The following is a 23,022-nucleotide window of genomic DNA, read 5'->3' as shown; positions in this document are numbered from 1 at the left end:
GCATATGATGATGCTGGTTAACTATTTCAGTGTCCCGCATTACACTTTTTTGTAAAGAAACGTTTTTCTATGGTTTACTTGTGAAGTCTTATCCAATCTGAAATTGTTGTTTTTTTTGTCCAATCAGGGCGCGCAGAGTCTCGAGTAAACGGAACTCATGGGGAGAATTTGGTTGAACTTCATTGTTAGAGCTGTCACCCTAGCAAAGGCTTATCCAGCGGTCCACTATAAAACCCCTGGAAAAGAGAGGGACGGGCAAGAGCTCCTTCAGTCTGCCCTCTTGGACTCTAACTACGCACGCCTCCGCAGAGAGAGAGAGAGAGAGAGAGAGAGAGAGAGAGAGAGAGAGAGAGAGAGAGACGTGAATTCTGCGCTTTTCGACGAAAACGGTGCAATGATGTTGCCAAGTGTTCTTGCGCCCCCAGCTATGTATCCGAACTTTTTGCGGCCCTCGGCGGCTCTTTCCTTGCCACCCAGTTTACAATCGGCGTTTACCACGCACTCGAGCTTTCTGGTGGAAGACCTGTTGAGGATCAGCAGACCTGCCACCCTCATGCACAGGAGCATTCCGTCTCCAAGCGCATCTCTCGGAGCCACAACTTTTAACAACTCCTCTGAGGTCCACGTCGCCAGGTTTACATCTTTGCCAAAAAGACCAAGCTCGCCACAAACATCACTTACTAATAATGATCCAAATTACTTGAAATTTGGAGTGAATGCAATTCTCTCGTCAACAACACGAAACGGTAAGTTTCTCTTAATTTGAACATTTTATTTCATACATACATGTGTGTGAATGCATGAAATAGGCCTAAATTACTTAATGCATTATTATTATTGGCCTATATTAAAGGTCCGAGAAGGCACCCATTTTAAAATGTTGTCATGACGAAGAACCATCAATATTATTGCATTTCATTTGATTGTGTTTATTTTGTGTCACAGCTTCACCGCCACCATCAGTACAGAGTTTGACGGCAAAAATATTTCCGTTTCCTTGTTTTGACGGCTCATTCCACCCATTCATCAGAACATCATATTTCCCAGGTGGGTTATCTCTTCCTCGTATATGGCAATTAATAAACGTCGCCGTGTCATTTCTTAATTTGGTCAAACTGATGGGTCCTAGAACCTGCGTCCAATGCTGGAATTTGTAGGACATTGTGGAATCAGTCTCGCTAATTTGATGCCCTATTTAGCAAACGCAGTGACTGCTGACATTTTGCACTGCTTACCCTAATCCACAAATTAGCCGGAATTGTCATGGTCCCAATTTAAGGCGGGCCCGCTCTCACAAGCAAACTGTTGGCGTCTCTTCATCGCTGCCTTTCCCACCGAGCCAGTGTACTTAGTTACTGATTGGCAACAATGCTTTCAGCACCATGACCAATTGGTCAGCTCCCTCTGGGTAACCACACACAGACCCGTCGTTGACTTAAGCATGCTGCTGATGGGCATTTACCAGTCATGGACTAATTCCCCTATTAGCTTCCATTCAGTGTTTCAATATTCTCACAAGACCACATAGCGTGTGGGAGAGTCTTCACGGGACGTCCTAGACAAAATTTCGGTTTCACGTAGCAGCATGAAATTTGCCCAACATGGTGTACTGGTCTTAATTACTGCGTTCTCAACCAATTTCAATTAATTATATCATTAAAAAACAATAATGGCTCTAAATAATTCAAGGATAATGACGATAGTGTTGGATAACTTTAAATGTATTGGGCATGCTCAAATAAAACCAATAAAAAGCGGGCCTTTTTGCGATAAGCTTCGTGTCCATCACCCCGATGAATGCGTGCTACACATAGTCTTTGAAAGTGGCTTATAAAACGTTGTGTGGATCGTGCACTCATTCAGACCAACGATAATAGACTGATTCCATTCACGGCACTCTGAATACGTCAACAAAACAACTTGAGCAGTATGAATGGCTTTTCGTGTCCATTTAATGAAAATATTTGGGGGCAAACATAGTCCCCCGCCATCAGTATTCTTAAAATGTCCCTGGCATGCCGTTGTGTTTAGTTTTAAAGTGTAAATCTCTTTTGTGGCCGTAATATATGGCTTTAGAGGCCTGTCCTAAGCCTTTTTCAGTCAGTTCATTACTACACAATTACCGTCCACGCTTCATTAGCACCTCTATCTTTCACTGGAGCGCTCTGAATGACTGCTCGCCCTTGTTACCATACCAATGCTTTTGGGAACCAAGCAATGTGCTAATTAGCTTCCTCGTTCCTTATCACTCAAACGGGCAGCTTTAAAAAACATTAAAGCTCAACTTTCATTCCAGGCCCGAGAGCTACTTCCTCTTCTTGAGGGAGACGCGTTGTGCTAGACGCTAGCATGTTTCGGTGTGTAAATATCATAGCATTCAATTCAATTCGCCTCTTTTTACAGCATCGTCTTCACCCGTGCCTATTCCCGGAACTTTTGCATGGCCGCTCACAGCCAGAGGGAAGCCGAGAAGAGGAATGCTTCGACGGGCCGTCTTCTCTGACGTGCAGCGTAAAGCCCTGGAAAAGATGTTTCAGAAACAAAAGTACATCAGCAAACCAGACAGAAAGAAACTGGCAACGAAACTCGGCCTCAAAGACTCTCAGGTAGGGCGACGACGCCAGCGGCCTACACATTTATAGCCTTTGAAAGTCTGAGGTACACTGCTCACGTTTCGCTAACTGTTTCTCTTCAGGTCAAAATCTGGTTCCAGAACCGAAGGATGAAATGGCGCAATTCCAAGGAAAGAGAGCTGCTTTCGTCGGGTGGATGCAGGGAACAAACGTTACCGACGAAAATGAATCCCAACCCTGACTTGAGCGACGTCGCGACGAAGTTTGATAACGACGCGGCTATGAGCGGAGAAAGCCCGCGCGCGCCTTTCTGCCAGTCCCACGGAGATCACGAGCTCATCCGCGACTCAGATTTACATTTTACGCCATCTTCCGTCTCGAGCAAGCACTCAGATTTCTCAGAATCAGAAGACGAGGAAATAAATGTGTCATAATTACATTAGCAGACTGTGTGTAGTCTAAATGTATGTTTTCATTTAACTGGAAAAATCACCGCATTTCTTTGACCTTGCGAACATTTCCGTTAAAAAGATTACACGTTTATTATGTTACCGCTGCGTTTTTGCCAGCTTGTACATATTTTTTAATGAATATTTTGTATTGAATTTTTATACCAAGATTATTTTACTATTTCTCCGGGATTTTGGATTTTTTTTGTAATCTTAAATGCGTAGAAGGCACATTTCTAACTTAAGTCTTATATTATTTTGTATACTGGTGTTTGTCTTTGTAAAGGTGTATTGTATATAGACTTGAAAAATATTTTTTACACATTAAACTTGCGAAATGTAATTTGCTTGTCTTAATTTTATTTGCGTGTTAAAGTATGCTATTTGCGTGATTAATCCTACAACTTCAAATTCAATTTCTCAATGGGCAATAGATCTTCATTTATGGTTTTAAATGAGATTACAATACATTTTTCTTTCTGTGGTCCTGATCTGAATTTTCATGAGGCAAAATATATAATATGGCCTAAACTTCTCAAAAAAAACAAATCGGACAAAAAAAGAGCACATATTTTAAACTTTTAGGCTTCCTCGTTAATTAAAACAAAACATCGGAGATCCACTTTTTTATTAGAAAGTAAAGATTGATTAACTTGTTTGAATTTGTTTTGATCATCTCATAGTTTCACTGCATGCATGATAATTTAGATCAACACAGTTTTCTTTTCTAAACTTCTTGAAACGCAACAAAGTTCACAGTTATGAATAACTGACAAAAGTTGATAGTTGGATAGGAAAATCACATTTATTTTAAAAAGTGTCACATGGGAGCACTACAATTTAAAGTGAACTCAAAAGATAACAACTTTACAAAAACTTTATCTTAAGACTATGATTTGAGGCAAAATATTTACAAAGTACAGTACAACTGAAAATATACAAAAAACAAACTTAAACTTCAGTCCTATTTCTGAACCAGGAAATTCATGGGAAATAAAAGACACTATTTTCCTCTTGTGCTTTATGATTTTCATTTAAATTCTTATGTTATTATATTGACAAACTTTTTCATGTGTATATATTCTAAATCGGCAGTACTTGTGACCCAGCTAGATTATTGGCAGTGTCTAGGAAAAATTGCAACCATATTTTTGAAAATCATACGAGTGATAACCTAAAGCGCTTCATTTTGTGTTTAAAATAACATGCAGTCAGCCAAATAAAGATACTTTCTGTATAATCTATTTGGACCGCATGCAAATGTGGGCCATGTTAATGCTCCTGAGGGGGCCACTAGACACGCTAACCCTCAATTGAGAGTAAAGCACATCACACGCACCCATGGGCCAGACTTTTTTGAATGTATGTATAACTACCCCCAAAGATCTTTAGTGTGTAGTTCTCAATGATGTGCACAAAAGAAGGACCTTTCTTCTCTCAACAAGTATTTTGGATAAACATACTCTTACATAGAGGACTCTCAGATTCGGTGCATTTGTCCTTGCCCGAAAGCTGTAGAATTACAATTATTTGGAAAGCAGAAGAATTTACAAAAGCATAGTCAGTATTGTCCATTAGGTCTTCCTAATTGTAAAATCATTGCAAAAATCTTATTAGCAACAATAAAAATGCAAGTTATTACAAAAGTGCTACCCCTGTTAATATTAAAAGACTTACAATTTGAAGCCACATTGGCTGAACCTTCTATAACATTTCCCTTAAAAGTTTCCTTTAAGTACATAAATAAGATATTCTGTCACACTCTATTTCAAGTAGTTGCAAACTATAGGACGTCTCGCAGAAACTAATGACAAATGTCTAAGAAAGCCGACAGCGTGGTTTGAGGTTCTTTAGATGGTTCTGATAGATGTCTATGATATGGTTGGTAGATTATTTGCCAACAAGTCCTGCTGACTAAAGTTTACCAGTCAAATTAATAGTACAAATTCTTTACATATTACAATATTGCATAGAAGTTAACGTTTATGTAAACAGGTATCCTGTTAACTAATGTTTGTGACATAAAAAGAGGCACACAAAATTCTTTAGACACAAGATGAAATAAATTCTTGATAGCTTTGATATTTTCACTACTTCTCCAAACAACACGAGTCTATTGTTGCCAAAAAGCAACTTCAATATAGTTAGATCACATACAGCGCACCATTTGAAACCTATAATGTCTTGTTTTTGTTTAGTTACAAATCTGTAACACATAAGCCAGATAGCGCCTCATAATAGTTGTACTGACATAAAGGCATTATTATAAAGCACCAAAGTTAATCACTAGTGCATAAAACTCGCCAAAAATGAGATCCAGTTAAAAATGTTTAGCAAGAATTCTGAGAATATAAAACTGATTTTCCAAGAATGTCTTTATGGGGTGGTGTGCAACAAGAAGGTGCCTCCGCAGAAGTAAAACGCACAGTTATACTGCCATCTACGGTCCATTTAAAAAAATGAAACCACTGGCTCTGATATTTTTTGTCTATACTGGTTTTATATCATCGAGGAGTTTCATTCCAGTAGATGTGCAATCAGGGTTTGTGTACCTTACTGTAGAATGATTATTTTTAGGCTTACTAGTACCTTGATTTCCATGAATGTCCAGGGTTTCCAGCACCCTGGAATTGTTTAAAACAAAACTTAATATAAAAAAGGAGCGCTGGTCCCAATTGTACTTGTAGAGCAAGGTGTTAGAAACACCCAAGATCATGTGTTTGATACCCATGGAACACACATCCTGATGAATGTACACGTTTGCCAAACGCATAAACGTAAATGTAAATATTGTTCACAGTGTAGATTCTAGTGAAGAGTCCAGCACATCATCTTGGTGACTATTGCTTGTGGAATCACTGTCATAACTCTCTGTGCCTGTGCAGTGGGCCGTCTCCTTCAGTCTCATTAACATGTTCATCTGTGATCATAGAAATAAGTGTCAAGGTTATTACATGGTAATTTAAGTCCTGACAATCCAAATCACTATAATTATGGTAAATATGGAATTTAAGACAGTACGGATGAAATCGTACCAAAGGGTCTTCCTCTGATTTACTCTGAGTGGGTTGTTTGCCTGGACTGCCCTCTTGTGACAGAGAAAAGCCATCGAACCCCACGTCCTCCGGCCGGAGTCGCAAGAGTGAATGCCACTCGTGCTGTTGCGGGCTGGATGCCCAGGGAAAACCTTCCGTGACCCATTTCGCCGGATCTTCCCACGCTGCTTTACGCCCATACATCTTCAGAAAACACAGGGGACAAGTTCACTACAATGCAGCATTCATTTGTTCACTTAAGCATGTTCTCTTAGTAACACATAACAAATATGAAGATGCTCATACTTGTAACCCTTCTCTGACAGCCTCTAGCATGTAGGGAATGATGGAGTAGTTCCACAGGTCAGTGAACCACACCCTTGAACCCTCAACATCCATTGGGCAGGACAGAAAGAGCCGCGGCCCTGTAAAGGACAAGCTAGAGTTAAGTTTGAGTATTTTATGCATATCTGTGAATTATAATAAGGTAAACAAATCAATGTTAAATTATTAGTTAAGTAAAAAACCTGTTTTTATAAAATACTATTATTTGGGAAGGCATGTCCTTATTTGTTTGTTTGTGAACTCACCAATCGTGACATCAGAAGAACTGTGCGTTTCCAGGAAGCGGTTGAGATGATGCCAAACAGACGGCATCCACTCAATAATTTTTACCAGCTCCCCGTTCCTTACACGACTGCTGATCTCCGTCTCCAGAAGCTTCCGGCGTAGGAAACGACCCAGAAAGCCTTTCACAGGCTCGGTATGATTGGCACATAAAATCCATCTGAAACAAACAGACAAAACATGAAACCGGTTCTAACCATAGACTTGCATGATGCCATACGGATGGGCCGTCATGTGGTGATAGCATAGCAATCACCATTTATGGCAGTTGTTTAATAGTTGTTACGAAACAAAACGTTATTTTTCAAATGTAAACTGAATGGGATGGTACCTGAAATTCTGATGAAGCTGTAGGTTTGGAGTGGGTGAGGGAGTTTGATTCATGGTCCCAATGATGTACGGACTGTGAGAGAACGTTCAAGATGTGTTGAAGTTACCATGAAACACAAAAGTTTAAAGCAAAATGACAGAAATATGGGGTTGATTTGTGAAATGAGTTTGCTCACCACTGATGGTGCTTGCATTGGAGAAGGCCACTGAAAATCTCTCCCAAAGAACCGACGTGGTGCAGGTTGTCCAGAATGAGAACTACAGGCACGTCCACAAGCTGTCTACTGTTGTTACACAGTTCAGCCAGGTTAGACAAGTACTGCTTCAGCTCCTGTTTTACAAAGGCATACATTTTACTGAATAAAACACAAAATGAACTGTAAATTATTGAATAAATGAAATATAAGGTTTATGAATTTCTGGTGGTAATTTAAAAAAGTTTTTAAAACACATTTCATTGTTTATAAATACTATGTCAATGAGTTAAATAGTTACAGACCTTTGTTGTTTTGTTATCGACATTGAAGGTGGTGATGGCCTGGTGTTCTAGTTGCTTTCCCTCTTTTAGCACCATGTACTCGGCCAGTCTGCTAGCCAGAAAGCTCTTTCCAGTCCCGGAGGGACCTGAGAAGATGATTCGTCTGTGCTCCTCAAGCTGAGATATGTATCGCTGTAGAACGGGCTTTGGAATAAGCGTCTCAAATGCCAAACTGTCCTGACTGTCAAGAGACAAGTCTGCAAATGGGAACAAATGATTTCAAGCCATTGGTTGCATCTAAAGTCATTTCTTTCATAACACCACATTCATTTTTGATTTAAAGGAAAAGTTGACCCCACAAAAAAAATCTATTCACCCTCATGTTGTCCAAATCCAATTTATGCCTTTTTGGAATCAAACACCAAAGGTACGTTTTTAGAGGAGGAATGTGATTTTAGTGGCATCTAGCGGCAAGGTTGCAGATTGCAACCAACAGCTCACTCCACTCTCTTTAGAAGGACTACAGCAGGACAAAGATGTCTTTACGTTTTCGCTTCTTTGCAGAAGGAGATAACGTATTTACAAAATGCGCTCTGTAGAGCAGTTTGTCCGTTTAGGGCTACTGTAGAAACAACATGACGAATTCCATGCAAGGAAACCCGCAGTGTATGTAGATAGAAATAGTTCATTTTAAGGTAATACAAACGTAATGCTTTATTATATAAGGTCATTATACACCTCTGAACACAAAGTTGTGTATATATTGCTGCATATTTGCCAATAGATCCTCCAAAAATGTACACATTGGACCTTTAAAGACAATTTTAGACTTTTTTCATCAAAAACGGCATAATAAATGATCATAAATGTGTTGTTTTTTCAGGGCAACAGACCTAAATCTATTTTTAAATCATTTTCGACAGAATGAAAAAAGGCTTTAAACCATGAATAAAACATTTTTTTTGGGGGAAACTATTTCTTTATGATCAAAGAGACCATAACAGAACTTTAAAACAGCAGACAATAAGCCAGTAAGTTCTTTTCAAGAAAAGCAATAAAAGTACCTTTTAACTTAACAGAGATAGTATCACTTTCTCCCACAAGATAACCACACGGCAGGAGTTCTGGTGTATCTGCATCACTAGTGCGATTAATATCTCCGATGCTATATCCCATCACGCTGTCAGTGTTCAAACCCAGCTGAGTCACAGGATCCACATGCATAATGTATTCCTATAGAGATGATACAAGTACAACACAACAAAGATTTAATATTCTGAAGAATCCATTTAAAAGATAACAAATCAACTGTCTCAGCAAATATAAAGGGATGTGTATTAAGTGATTTTGTACCTTAAAGAGGCGTCTCACAACACCATCAAGGACGTCCCATTTGGTTTTTCCACTGACACCAATGCAGCCCAGGAGATACTGGCATGATCTGCACTCCTGCCAAAAAACAGCAGAGAAGTTCTTGAAGGAACACTAACACAAATGTTTTGATTCTTTTTAAAAGTAAAGTGAAAACCATCTATAGACTTACCTCCTTCAGCTCAGGATATTTCTCCAAACTAACCACAACTTTAACATGCTGTCCCTCTTTCCAGGACGTTCCATCTCCACAGTCCCCCAACAACATATCTAAAAGCCAGCAAAAAAATGATATTGATTGAAAAGATGTGCAAAATGTTTAAAAAAGTAAATGCACTAATGAACAGAAGTTCTTCATACCTAGGCTGGTGGATTCGGTAAGACTCAGTTGTGAAGACAAGCCCACAGATGATGGGGAGATAGACACCTGAGACGGAGCACTGCTACTGCTGCCCCGGCTGTCCATTTTCAACCGCTCGTTCTCCAATTTTAGCCGTTCAATCTCAATCTGTTTGCATAAAATACATTTAGCGACATAATCCAGAACTAGATATTTTTTTATATCGAGATATTTTTCTATGTAAGACAAGTTGTTTTGTTGAAGCAGATGCTCACCTGCATGCGGTTCATGGTCTCTCGCAGCTGGTCCAGCTGGTGGGCGGAGCTGAGAGCTTCTAACCTGATGTCGGTCAGTTTCATCTCTTTCTCTCGGAGTTCACTGCGTAGCTGCATGACTGTTTCTGCGTCGCTGTCCGTACACTCAGAGATCCTGTGAGGGACATGAAAATATATAAATAATTTGCAGCAATGCAAAAAGGCTTAAATTAAATTAGTTTCAATTATATTTAAACATTTGAACAATATAAATACATGTAACGAAAATGATATTTTCATATTAGGCTATGAAAAACTAAATGCTTTTAGCTTAGTTCATTATTTAATGTTCATTATTTCTGTGTTAGAAAAATATATAGTGGTTAGTGGTAAATGTGAATTGTCCAATCCAATGATCTGTGGAAGGAAAATCTGTCACGTCATTCATTGATAATTTACCAAAATTATATATGAATCAGGTTTTAGGTTTTAAATCATAATGTGAAACTGGCCATGTTCATTTAGTAGTGGAATCGAAGTCGTTGATTGAAAATCTGCTCTTGTATTGGGTTCTGATCATCAGAGATTGTGGAGTATTGGTACATTACGGTTTGCAACGTTCTCTTTTACCGTGCTAGAGAGGCAGACCTTGTGGACCTGCTGGTACAGCCCCAGCCGTGCCCGTACACAGGCAGAGAGGATAACTGAGGACTATGAACATACACAAATATGAACCATCCATGTTGCTTTGGATGTTTTTAGAAGTGCTTTATCCAAAAGCGGCATAACAATAAGAGTTACTTGGTAACGGCAGAGTTTAATGGGGGCGAGTTTAGGTTTTCCTAAACCTCCTAGACTAAATCGCATTGTAAATGATCCTTGTCTTTTATAAATGTATGCTCCATCCAAGAAAAAGCTCAAAACTAAATACCTCAGAAAGATCCAAGCTTAAGTGATAGTTCAACCAAAAAACGAAGATTCTGCATTCATTTACTCATCTTTGTGTCATTTCAAACCCGTATGACTTTCTTCCCAGATATCTATTCACATGAATTGGTTTTGTGTTCATACAATAGAAGTGAACGGGTGCCGTCACTGTTCGGTTCAAATATCTTTATATCATTATGGGAGCAGAAACTCGTAAGTTTAAGTAGGAGAGAGTGAAAGGAGCTTACAGTGAGTTAGAGTGAGAGTTGCGTATCATGGGCGAGGACGCCGTCGAGCCGTTATAATTGAGTTTGGGTGAAGATGGCAGAGAAGAGTCAGTCATCTCTTCTATGTCCGAGTGAGAAGAAGCCGATTTGGGAGACTTTTTCTTACCGAAGGCCTGTTTAAAGGAGCTCCGTAGCTGCGAAGAAGATACAGTTTGTTAGTATGGTGCCACTGCCAGTAACTTGCTTTCTATACATGCACCTTATAAGAACTGGACATTTTTGATATATTTAGTATGTTTTCCAAAAGACATGGAACACCCCAAGAGTTTTGCTTTAAATCGGTGTGTGTTTGTCCTTTCCTGTGTTAAGTTTTTAAAATCTAATACGACAAAACCGAACAATTATGCAGACTTATTTTGATCTTACCTCATATACCTGTACCATGACATGAAAGCACAAGGAAAAACCAGAAAAGACATTTAAAACCATAATCGATTAACTGTAAGCAAAGGTTCTTGGTAGTATATAATATTATTAATATACTGTGTATATAAACATATAGGGCTGACAATTTAGAGAGAAGGGATATAGCCAACAGCTAAAGTGGATCTTTCATTACACGCTGTTTACTGCATATCACAAGCCCAGAGTACTTTGGCTGTAAAGAGTCATTTTAGTCCACTTAGTATCGTGAACTTTAGAAATGTACATTGTTTTTAGACTGCTTGTCACATGCAGAAACAGAAAAGACTACATTGACACATGTGCTAACAAAATGACACATTGTCTTTAATGAACTATTCACCTTTCCTCCTGCACACGGAGACTGGTGATACAAAAAAACATTTTTCAAACGTCAACATTATCAGGCTTGAAAAGGGTGACAAAATAACCAGATAACCAGTTTAATGAAATAGCTGGTCTCTGTAGATCTCACAGTTCGGCCAGACAGGGAGATCAGGTAAACCTACGCACAGTAGGTCTTTAAATACATGAATATTTATGAGAAAATAAAGTATTGTAGAGAAATTGCTCCTTACCCAGTTTTTCTTCTTTTTCTTGTTATTGGCATCCAGCTCCAGACTGCTGCCGATGCTGGAGTGACTGGTGGCACTGGTCATGCTGGAGACGCTGTCTGAGGACGGCTGCCTGTGGATCTGCATGTCTCGCTGGGACTGAGGCGACCCGTTAACTGAATCTACAGATACTGACGGAGTGAAAAAGAAAATCCATTTTATTTCTACAGTGCTTTTGAACGTTTCATAATGTTTGTCAAACAGCATTAGACAAAAAGAGCGACCCAGAGAGGAGGCATTACAATAATATATGGCGGAGCTATATATGTGTAATAAATTACTGCAATATATGCTGTAATGCTTAACTGTAAAATCGCTGTTTGCAGGAATAATTTTTTATAAATCATAAAAACTATTGGTCACCCCTCATGTCTGTGGGTTCTGCACATATTTACATTAAAAGTATAATAAAGCTTGCCTCTATTTCAAAAGTAATGGTATGCTATAATTCATGCTGCAATATATATCTGTAATATATGCTATAATTTCTCACCTTTGCGGTTGGGGTCTGGTGTGTTCATGACTCCGTTGATGGTGGCTTGGGTAAATGTGTTCTGTTTCTTGAGGACCTCGATGGTCTTTCTCAAGTCATTCAGCTCTGTGTCCTGCAGGAGATCATAGAGATATACATTTATGCATTTGGCAGACTAAGCCACTTCCGCTCTCATAGCGATGAGGTAATTTTTCACCAAGCGATGACGATGTGTTTAGTAAAGAAAACAGACATTTGAGCAAACCAACATTACTACGGCTGAGCGTGGGTTAGGGTCAAGAAACTCTGTGATCAAGCCTCGAGTAATTGCAAAAGTTTACTCTGCTTTTTTCACATTTGTCAATGTAGCTTGAAACGGATAGCCTGAAGCGCTTCTCCTTTTTGGTTGTCGATGTATGACGTAGTGTTTGGATAACTTGACTCAAATCGTTGACCGTAATCCTATATCTTAAGCGACCGAGTGAAAAACACCATTGTCCCATTTATGGACCCTACGTGCGGATGTAACAGAGATGGCTGAGATTTTAGCGCAAGTACGTCATGGCTCTGTGTGCATATACCCCATTCTGAATGAGATTCACTGAACAATAAAACAACACACATGATAAAGTAAATCAATAAGCAATAGATATCGCAATAATATTGTCATTGTGAATCATTTTGGCCATGATAACCGTGTTGTGAAATTCTGTTATCATCACAGTTCTACTGTTTACCAATCCTAACCCAACTTTAAACTAAAACATTTTGTTTTAATATTTCATGTATGAATCACCCTTTAGGTTGAAGGTTCCAAAGGGAGGCACACACACACACACACACACACACACACACACACACACACACACACACACACACACACACACACACACACACTTACCTTTTGTTCAGCTGTGGTGCTCAGACTCTGCAATCGGATGGTCATGTTTCCTAAGCTCTGCTCAAAGGCCGCCACAAGGTGAGCCTGGAGACATACATAAAATGACTTCACTCAAAATAAATCACTTTTATTTTAAGAAGCAACACTTAGGAATACCATAAATGGACAAGGACCCAAAGCAGCTTTAGAATTAAACCAGATGTTGAGCAGTCAACTAAAGTATGATCATATTTCTAAAAAAAATGCTATGGGTCGCAGCTTGTCAGTAATGTATCCCAGAGTGCCAACTATGTCTGCGACCAGGCTGTCTGATAACGTGTTGTGGCATGAAACGCAACATCAGAACTATAAAGAAGCCAGTACAATCATTATTTATACATCACAAGCAGAAAAGGTAAAAAACATACACTTTCCATGTTAAAATAATAAGGGTGGAAGTAATAGAACTCCAAACTTTATTTAAGACATACTTTCACCTTTGAGTCATTCCAAATCCATATTGATGTCTTTGTTTTGATTTACACAAAGAAAGATATTTGGAAGAATGCTTTTGCATTGACTCCCATAGTAGGAAAAATACAATGGTAGTCAAAAGTGACTGTTTACTGTCATGCATTCAAGTATTTTTTCCTACTATGGGAGTCATCGCGGGCAAAGTCTGTCTGGTTATGAGCATTCTTCCGAATATCTTTCTCCGTGTTCATCAGAACAAAGACATTAATACAGATTTGGAACAACTCCGTTTTGGGTGAAGTATCCCTTTAATCACAGCAATACAAAACAAATCCAAAACACACCCTACAGGCTATTTGGCTAAGTTTAAGGAGTGTGCACATTCTTAAAAGCCTCACTATCGGAGTCACAACTAGTTCGTACACAACAGAAGACACATTTTAAGAACCCAAACCAAAAAACACTCAACTGATAGCTTTCTCTGAAGTAGCACAAAAGTCCTCAAGGTAAAATCGAACAATACAAACGAATACACAATCTGCATATATGATCGAACACAGCAGCAGGATCTGACCAAAATATTTGGCCTTCCTCACTAACTTCACGCCTTCTCCATCTGCTCTTGTTTTGCGAGCGGGAGCCTGAAAGGATTTACTCCTTCTCAGAGACGGGTACTGGTTTAGAGGCTGCCTAAACACTTGACCGAGGTGAGTACGGTTAACATTGCCTGTCAACATCTCTGTTGTTGTGTGATGAATGGTAATTTCAAAATGAGACAGGACGTCGTGTTCAGATTTCTGCTTAAGGAGTGCAAAACCCACTCAGTCAGAACACAACAAGCGTATCGTAAACTAAGCAACATGAGCCGATAATCAGAGAAGCTGAGATCTGGATGACTTCCTTTAGGAGTCAGAGGTTTGTGTTTGGGCATGTGGTGTTTCAAACTGTAAAAACCCTCAATGAAGCAACCTCAAAGAGTTTACGAAGGAACAAGGTGGTTTTCAGAGCCATAGGTGTGTGCGATGCGTATATCAAGGGGGCCTTATGAAGCCTGTATGTGAGCTAACAGATGGATAAGGGCTTGTGGAAGTAAAGATTCATTAGCTGCAGTTGGCTAGATGCTGGCTTTCATGTTTGTCCGCATTGTGCAAATGATTCTTCTTCAAGGTGTCTCTCAGACATAGCCGCACAAACCTAGTTTCAAACCAAAAAACTTTGTACTAAATTTAAGATAACGCTAGAAAACAAAAGACAGTACGTGGCAAAAAGTGATGTACAGAGGTAAATGTGTGTACAATTCAGGTACTTATTTTTAAGATCTTAAACGTTTTCATCCACCTGTTTTTAATGATTACATATATCAGATAACAGGAAGATATACACGTGCCGGTATTAGTGGTGATTGTAATGTGCCATTAAGAAGAACTACCTTTGGTCAATTATCTTTTGCTTTCATGGGAACACATGAGTGGAATAGACTCCCAGTTGAGCTTAAAGAATTAAAACATTTAACAGGACACTATGGTTTCTCGAAAATCTAAATTGTGATCATTTATAGTGATTTATGGATATGGTATGGTAGCATGTAATTTTATTTTAATATTCTTGGTTTGTTTTCCGTTCTGCTCTCAAATCAAATCTCTTGTTGTTCTTAATTTGGTGTATTAATATTTTGTTTATATTTTCTTTCTGTCCTTAACATCAATCTGCAAAAAAGGGACTACGGATGGCCAGTGTTGGCTAAATCTGCTGTATTTTACATATTGTATGTGTTATTAATGTGCATTGTCCCTGATGATTTCTTGTCCCATGAAATAAAAAGAAATAAAAAGAAATCAAATGAAATGAAATATGCAGGTGCATCATGTCTTGCCAAGTTTCCTAAATTAATAAAAACATTGCTTTAGTTCACACTCTAAACACAGATAAACAACAACAAAAAATATATTTAAATAAAAAGCTAATACTTAAAATACAAATTTCCAAAATTAGACATCCCTTTTGGCCTCAACTGTGTATTGTATCGCAAGATATATAGATATATAGTAATAATAAAATAATCTTTCCTGATAGCTCATGTATGCTATGTATGTAAAAGCTTTGGGCTAGGTGTTTAATTGAAATGATCAAGTATGTACTCACATTGGCACTGAGTTGCGTGGTAAGAGCCGAAACCTTCTCCTGGGAGGCATCTAGTTCCCTGCGCAGCTTACGTATCTAAACGCACATTAAAAGAACTTCAAACACAAGTCATGTTGCTAGAAGTTGACACTTGATGCCAATGCCGATCCAGTTTTATGGTTTCGCAAATAATAATTTGGTTAGGAGAGATAAGCCCTTGATCAACATGGGGGAGATTTTGGCTACAGACATAAAACACAGAGATTAAAGAAAACCAAGGACAGTAACTACCAAGAGGATCATGACAAACCGGGAAGCTTTCTAGACTTTAAACATAGTTACATCAAAGTGTGTTTAAAATGACAAAGTGTAAGAAAAACAGTGCTGGTGTTGTTTACACTTTCCAACGTGCAACTCAACAAATTTACACTGAATGAATAGAGGGATGGTGCTCTCACCTTGTTCTGAGCCTTTTCCTCTGGCTATGGACGGAAAACAGACAAAGAGGATAAACGGGTTTAAATTAAAGTATTTTGAACACACATGCAACACGATTGTAAAAAATAGAAAAATATCCAACTATCAAAAACTCTGACTTACCGTAGAATAAACTGAAGACGTGTTGGAGACCAGAGATAAAGAGGAACCATGAACTGTGGAGGAAAAGGCGGTTTGAAACATTTATCTATTATTTTAGGAATGTTTGTACAAATAGGTTAATCAGAAAATGAAGGTACTACATCATGCCGTGCTTATCATATTTGAGTAGGCTGCTGTTTAGTAAACAATACATATTGGGAACATTCTTCCCAATGCGGTCCGGTAAACAACATCTCTCGCAACCTTCAAAAAAAAACTTAACACACCTCTTCGGCGAATACTTGTCAGACAAATGAGAGAAAAAAGTACACTAACCCTCTCTTCTCTCAACAGGTAGTGGTCTAGTTTTTATTGAAAATAGTAGCTTTTTATTAGCACCTATTGTACTATTGCTCTTTGTATGACATATCGCTTATTGCTTGCCGAACTCTTTGTAAGTCGCTTTGGATAAAAGCGTCTGCTAAATGACTAAATGTAAATGTCAACTTTAAACAACTTCTGGAAGATAAATGATGAAAAAGTATATGCGTTTCTTTTTTCTTGATGTGTTATCGGCGGACCAAAAAGCTCAGCAGAAACAAAGGACAATAGCATGCCAAAACAAACGTACTGTGAAAATAATTTGTGGATGAAAGGGCATTTAAAAATCCTTTTCACCGGACTGCATATTTGCAAAGAATTATAGGTTTCTGTCTTTCCCGCTTTATCATTCCTAAGTGAAGAAATAACTGTGTCAAGTGTGTAAACTAAAATTATTTTAGTTACAAATAATTACAAATCACAAGAAAAAAGTTAATTCATTTCTCACAGATCATGCAAGCTGCTTAAAGGGACGTTTAAACCTATACAAGCTCTCTAACCTTTGCGAACTTGTTTATTTTAACATTAAAAGCAAATAGTCCAGTACGCAGTAATTTACCTAGAACCTACATTTCTGTTAAAAGGTGATTTTCATGACATGGAAACTGTAAATGATGCAGAAATCTCAAGTAGTGCTATGCACATATTTTTCCTGTCCCGACCCATTTGGTACCATATGGCGAAATAAGATGCAATCAAAGAACAAACACTTAGTGCTCATTTTATTATAAATGACAAGAAAATTTACACAATTTAAGTGACATGAGGGTGTGTAGAGATGAAGACAATTTGAAGAAGAGTAACTTTAAGGAAATTAAGTTACAAGTCTGAACACCGGTAACTATAATTTCAGATTGAGCTCATGGGCACTGAAATCAACACCATCACCCCCTTCAAAAGACATGAATCATAAAGCGAGCAAAAAGAGCTCAGGGACAAGTCGTGTAGAGCCAAGACCGGCGAGTTAATCATCAAATCAAGTTTAACTGCTGCGTAAGAGAACCAGGCCAACAAAGCCGTTCTTTGTTTGTTTATGCTTAGGCACACGTAAGGACACGCGTTATAGCCCGATGTTGTTAATATCCTTAACATTAATAACAACCTATCATTTAGTGATTAGCCAACTTGAACAATGCTGGCCTATTTGTTCTTTTCTAAAAACATGATGTTATGAGTTGTGATGTCAAATAAATTGAAAAAGCCAGACTGAATGGTTTTAAACAAAGTCCTACCTTCTTCCAAGCCCTCCCTGAACGATCCAGAGGTGCTCATGGTGCGGACCTTTTCTTCCAGGCTCACAGAGGAATTACGAAGACGTGTGTCACCGCAGGAGTCGTACGGGCCGTCGTGGTAGCCCTGACCGCTGGTGCTGCGTAGGTTTGCAAGGTGGATCTGAGAAGCCGTGGTGGGACTGCCTGGAGTGTCAACAAGGGGTCGAAGTCAGCAAACAGCACGATTGAGTCTAAATCATGCATTTAAAGTTCACAGTAATACATAAAGAGCAGACTTGAATTTGACATAGACGGTAACAGCACAAGCGCATAAAAACCCCTACAATAGCCTTGAAGTGAAAACCTTACACATTATCTAAACAACTGTTTTGCACGTAACCCCCCAAGGTTTATGTATAAGTGTTAGTAAGTGAGTGTTTGCTTGTGTTTACCAAGTGTGTTAAAGTTGAAGCGTGTGCCGGAGGGCGAGCTGAGGGCAGAGGCCGGGGGGAAAGGGGAGGAGCCAGCGGAGTCTGGGAGTCCAACAGCAGAGGGAGAACGTAGCCAATCACGGGCGTCCTCATGACCTCTGATCTGAGGCACATGGGCATACCTGTGGATTTGAAAAAGTGTACGTGAGGGGACAGGACAGAGCACTTTCTCTCTTCAAATCAGTATGTAGGTTCTTGTGAAAACAGTTCCAAGAAAAATGCCAAAACGCCCCAAAAAAACGACAGCTGAATGACCATATTTACTTACATACTACATAATATTTAACCAAGTCAGCTGGAAATAAAACAAGATAAACTACCTAAAAAGAAATACAGTAGAGTACAGTATTTAAGGCTATATAAAAGTACATTTAACAATGTTTAAATATTTTATAAAACAAAAAAGTAAAAAAGATACAAGATTTAAGACAACTTGCATATGAAACTTTGAAAGACAAAATACAGCACAAATGAACATACTACAAGATAGCTTTACCTGTCCTGTTTCCATGGCAATGTATTGTGGGTAAATTTAGGACTAGCGGAGGGTGAAGGCAGAGGGCTTTAAAGGTGAGCGAATAGGCAGACAAAACAACATCAGAGATGAAGTGAAAAAAGGGCATAGGGTACAGAGAAGATAAATGATTAAAGAGAGTGGAAGGAGGAGATCATAAGTGATATGAAACCTACTTTCAAGTCACAAACAGCTGAAAGAGCCACTCATTTCTAACATGATGCTGGCAAATTCAATAAAGAGAAAGATGAAAATGTGTCTATATACAGTATCGAAAAGGTTAGTGTGAAAAAGATTATTTTTTTCGTAATTTACTCTCATCACTATTTTGTAGTCCCTTCAGTTAAAGGAACAGTTCAGTCAAAAAATTATATATATATATATATATACATTCATAACCTGCATGACATTAGGTGAAACACAAATGATGATATTTTGAGAGACGTCTCAGTGGTTTCGTGTTCATAAAATTGGGCCAGTGTTGTTTTGGTTACCAACATTCTTCAAAATTTCATTTTTGTTTCACAGAAGAAAGTCATACAGGTTTGGAATATTTTTGGCTGAACTGTGCCTTAATGGTTATGCTAGTCAACAAATACTGCAACTATATATCCTACTTTGCAATACAGACAAACAAATGTGAAATACAGAATGTGACTCCAACTTAATTTCTCACCTGTCTGAGAGACCAGTTCGAGCACTGCTGGTTCGATTCAAACAGAAATCTTCCTTTCCCATGGAAACATCCATTGAGTCACTATTAGTGTGCTTGGGGCTTTGAGAAAGACAGCTCACTCCATCCCTGCCTCCCCAAGATGAGAAAGCTGATCCAGGGCTGGTACCAATGGAGGAAAGCCCTTGTTCTCCACTCCCTCGAGAGGTCACTGTTGGACTGTCACTATAAAGTGAACTACTGCTTACATTGGAGACAGATTGGGTGTCTAGATCACCATGTACCTGCTGGAGGGAAGTAGCATGGGGATTGGAGATGACGGTGGAGTTCTTCATGTTCTCCACGGTGGTGACTGGAACTAGCTTGTTACCAGATTTGCCACCAAAAAGCCTGCAATGGGGCAAAAAGATACGTGAGACAAACATTTTCACACATCATGCAAACCATAAAACCTAAGACAGCGGAAGTATTTTAGATTTTTCTCATTACTTCATGGACTGAATGCTCCGATACCATCAGTCTATCTCCAGTCTGGTTCAACAACATAAAGCGAGCGCTCGGTCAAAGCCAAAAAGCTAATCAGCTAGAACAAACATTAGCATCAAGATCTGTGCTATGTCAAAAACGCCACAAAGCCGCATAAGAAAAGACACTTGCTGTATTTGCCAGTCGAGGCAGTTCAAAATGTACAATCTCAACTAACATCAAATCACCCATATAAACAAGTCAGCTCTGTGAACACCGTCCAACACCAAAGGAGAATATTCTGAAGTTCACACAGCACCACTGAGAACCGCTGTATAAATATTTAAAAGACTTAAATCTGCACTTTCATCCACACATAAAAATAACTCAAACGTGCAACAAAATCTTTCCTCACAAATCAATTTTCCAATCTTCTGAGTTGGTTGCCAGAAGCAAGGATTCACATTAAATGACAACTTACCTACGCAGTGTTGGCGAGGACATTTCTGAATACTTTCCCCCTGCTTGCCTTCCAGCTTGGCACTGGGTTGGCATCTCTGTCTGGGTAGCCCCTCCAGCTTTAAGCACCTGGCTCTCCACATCTGAGTATATACCCTTTTCTCGGTCCGTCTGGTTCGTAGTACCTACCAGGGACTTGCGACTTTTGGGATTGGGAAGCGTAGCCGTACCCTTGTTGCAAATACTAGCATCAAGGGTAGTGATGTTGGAACGGTTTGACGAGCGTACGGCGGCACTACCGTTGCTTCCACGACTGGGTCTGGGTAAACTGCGATACTGAAGGGTTGTCCGAGCACTTGGGGGGAAATATCCATCATCCACACTGGCCTGTCGACAACCAGAAAGCCGGCTACTGGAAAAGGCAATCGATTTAGGTATCTTTCCGACTGTAGCGGAGCCGCTAGTTACCACAGCACCGCTTGCCGTTATAGTTGCCATGGAACCTAGAGGCTTCTTGAAACCGAAAGTACTGGTCGGGGTGCGCGTGGCTGAGTTGGAAGGTTTCTTAGTCTCGTTGATGTTTGTTTGGCGTTCCGACTGGGAATGGGGCACAGTGTTGGAGCGAGGAGAGAGCCGTACTTTCTCCGACACCTTGGCGTCGTCGGTCTTACCTGTGGGGGGATGATGGAGGACACGGACTGTCAAGCAGAAAATTCAATCATGTTTTTAACAGCTTTGAATATAGTAGTCCATGTTAAGACTCGTCTGAACGTAACCCTTCTGTTTTTTACAGGTGTGCAGCACATCAGTCATAAAACAATGGAGATGTGTTTGGGTACAGTGATGTGTTCTTTGATAACAGATACAATCTCAGAGATTGACTCACGTTGGCCTTAGCTTACACATGAATCAGAGTCATGCCCATAAAACAGAAAAACAGTTTGTTTACTTTTTAAAGGTAAGTTGCATCTGAACACTTACCATGTGACTTGAGCGAGCTACAGTTTGTAGGTGTTGTTGTTTTGGTCCTTGGGGAAGTGACAGCCATCTGGGTGGTCATGCCTCGTCTCCAAGAGCCAGTCTGAGAGATAATGGTCTTGCGCCCTGTTGAGCTCCGTTCAGATTCATCAGAAAAATCTGGTATCTGCTGGTTCCACCTGGACGCAGTTTCCATTTTGATGTCCCCGTCAGAGCCCCTTTCTGAACGCTTGAGGTCGAGGGACCAGTTGGAGGTTTGTTTCACAGCCGAATGCTTCTCTGCATCAGTCTTGAGCTGCTGAAAAAAATTCAAAACAGGAATAGGTGTCTGCTTTCAATGTTTCTTTGCAAAATCTGACCAGCACAAATGGTTTGGGGTTACCGCACCGAATATAAAAACATACTGCGTAATGTCTGTAACGATTGAGATTTGGGTCTCAATTATTCACCCACATTATCAGCGGCCATCACAAAGACAAAGTTTATGTGGCACAGAGTTGAAGCCAACCCATTCATTACATGGCCTTCCACAAATCTAGCCAAGATGACATCACCCCCTTTCAGAAAAGTTCATTGTTCAGCCGCTACTGAAAATCCTCATAAAAATTATTGCCAAGGAAGGAATGTTAATAGCCTCCAGTTGTTATCGGGCCAATTCCAAAACATTGTTATCTCTACGCTAATATAATAAATCGTTGCTCCACTCGGGTCTGAAGAATGGTGAGATTACATAAGGAAAAAAGTTTAAGGGTGTGGAAGTGAAGGGTGGCAGATATTTGGCTTCTAGTTTTTGAATCTTTCTGAATATGAAATAATTTGCTGGTAATGGAAACCACATATGAGATGCGTGTGGTGCCGTGATAAAAAACCAGCATGTTTTTTGCTATGGAGATAAATAAGAACAAATGAATCCACGAATATAGAAGAGTCATGCCCTATTGGGAAATCCCGGCAATGTTTTTGGAACACGTTAGCTGATTTTTTTTAACTGGCTGACCAGCAACCATATCCCTAAAAAACAAGCTGCTCAAGATGGATTTCCCAGCAGGGTGGAGATTGTTACATGTGAAAGGTTAGAGATATATGAAGGGTGTTGGAACAAGATTATAGGTTTAACTTTGTCAAGCTTTTATGTTAAGGGGTTGCATACGCCACTCTGTATTAAAACCCAGATGATAAACTGACACCAATACGCCACATGTGTGGGCAAGATCGTTGAATCCAGACTTGGCTCTCTAGGTTATTTGCCAAAGAGGTTGTCTTGTAAGAACAGGCTAGACAGACATGGTAACTCTGTATTGGCCCATTCGCTCAATATAAAGCTGTTTTGTGCTTATAGAGATGATCTATCATTTGGGGGAGTTGAGTCAGCTTGCTGATTCAGGCTTACAAAGACCAACACAGCAAGCAAACACAGGCAACATTTTGATAATGACCTAACGATATTTAAGCAGTACATTCAAGCAACTAAACAAACAACATAATATACCAACATGTTGTGAAGAACGTTGGTAACCAAACAACATTGACCACTATTGTCCCAAAACCACAGACATATTTCAAAATATCTTCTTTGTGTTCCACAGGAGGAAAAATGAGTCATGTACAGTAGGTTTTGAACAACACGTGGGTGAATA

The 23,022-nt window shown here is 39.4% G+C and overlaps 2 protein-coding genes across 2 annotated transcripts in view; one reads left to right on the top strand and one right to left on the bottom strand.

Moving 5' to 3' along the window:
• Positions 1 to 394: 394 nt before the first annotated feature.
• On the top strand, positions 395 to 3,007 carry dbx1b (developing brain homeobox 1b; the record flags this gene model as incomplete). Its single annotated transcript, XM_079450617.1, has 4 exons — positions 395 to 746; positions 946 to 1,047; positions 2,404 to 2,606; positions 2,696 to 3,007. The coding sequence occupies 4 exons, from the start codon at positions 395 to 397 to the stop codon at positions 3,005 to 3,007; spliced, it is 969 nt and encodes a 322-aa protein (XP_079306743.1).
• A 795-nt stretch (positions 3,008 to 3,802) lies between these two features.
• nav2b (neuron navigator 2b) overlaps positions 3,803 to 23,022 on the bottom strand; it is a 66,977-nt gene continuing 47,757 nt past the window's right edge. Inside the window, exons 14-38 of the mRNA XM_079450452.1 lie at positions 21,389 to 21,683; positions 20,430 to 21,078; positions 19,487 to 19,873; positions 18,258 to 18,418; positions 17,827 to 18,009; positions 16,235 to 16,287; positions 16,093 to 16,116; positions 15,656 to 15,730; positions 13,061 to 13,144; positions 12,181 to 12,292; positions 11,652 to 11,818; positions 10,633 to 10,805; positions 10,088 to 10,168; positions 9,479 to 9,632; positions 9,224 to 9,371; positions 9,036 to 9,133; positions 8,846 to 8,941; positions 8,557 to 8,725; positions 7,514 to 7,749; positions 7,191 to 7,345; positions 7,016 to 7,087; positions 6,648 to 6,844; positions 6,364 to 6,482; positions 6,058 to 6,261; positions 3,803 to 5,942 (exon numbers count right to left, since the gene is read on the bottom strand). Of these exons, the coding sequence (XP_079306578.1) occupies positions 5,817 to 5,942; positions 6,058 to 6,261; positions 6,364 to 6,482; positions 6,648 to 6,844; positions 7,016 to 7,087; positions 7,191 to 7,345; positions 7,514 to 7,749; positions 8,557 to 8,725; positions 8,846 to 8,941; positions 9,036 to 9,133; positions 9,224 to 9,371; positions 9,479 to 9,632; positions 10,088 to 10,168; positions 10,633 to 10,805; positions 11,652 to 11,818; positions 12,181 to 12,292; positions 13,061 to 13,144; positions 15,656 to 15,730; positions 16,093 to 16,116; positions 16,235 to 16,287; positions 17,827 to 18,009; positions 18,258 to 18,418; positions 19,487 to 19,873; positions 20,430 to 21,078; positions 21,389 to 21,683 (4,218 nt within the window). The 3' untranslated portion in view covers positions 3,803 to 5,816. The remainder of the gene's footprint in view (positions 5,943 to 6,057; positions 6,262 to 6,363; positions 6,483 to 6,647; positions 6,845 to 7,015; positions 7,088 to 7,190; positions 7,346 to 7,513; positions 7,750 to 8,556; positions 8,726 to 8,845; positions 8,942 to 9,035; positions 9,134 to 9,223; positions 9,372 to 9,478; positions 9,633 to 10,087; positions 10,169 to 10,632; positions 10,806 to 11,651; positions 11,819 to 12,180; positions 12,293 to 13,060; positions 13,145 to 15,655; positions 15,731 to 16,092; positions 16,117 to 16,234; positions 16,288 to 17,826; positions 18,010 to 18,257; positions 18,419 to 19,486; positions 19,874 to 20,429; positions 21,079 to 21,388; positions 21,684 to 23,022) is intronic.

Source organism: Barbatula barbatula, assembly GCF_947034865.1.
Source record: "Barbatula barbatula genome assembly, chromosome: 25".
Taxonomy (NCBI): Eukaryota; Metazoa; Chordata; class Actinopteri; order Cypriniformes; family Nemacheilidae; genus Barbatula; species Barbatula barbatula.
The sequence above is the reverse complement of the archived record's forward strand: the minus strand, read 5'-3'. Positions and strand labels throughout refer to the sequence as shown.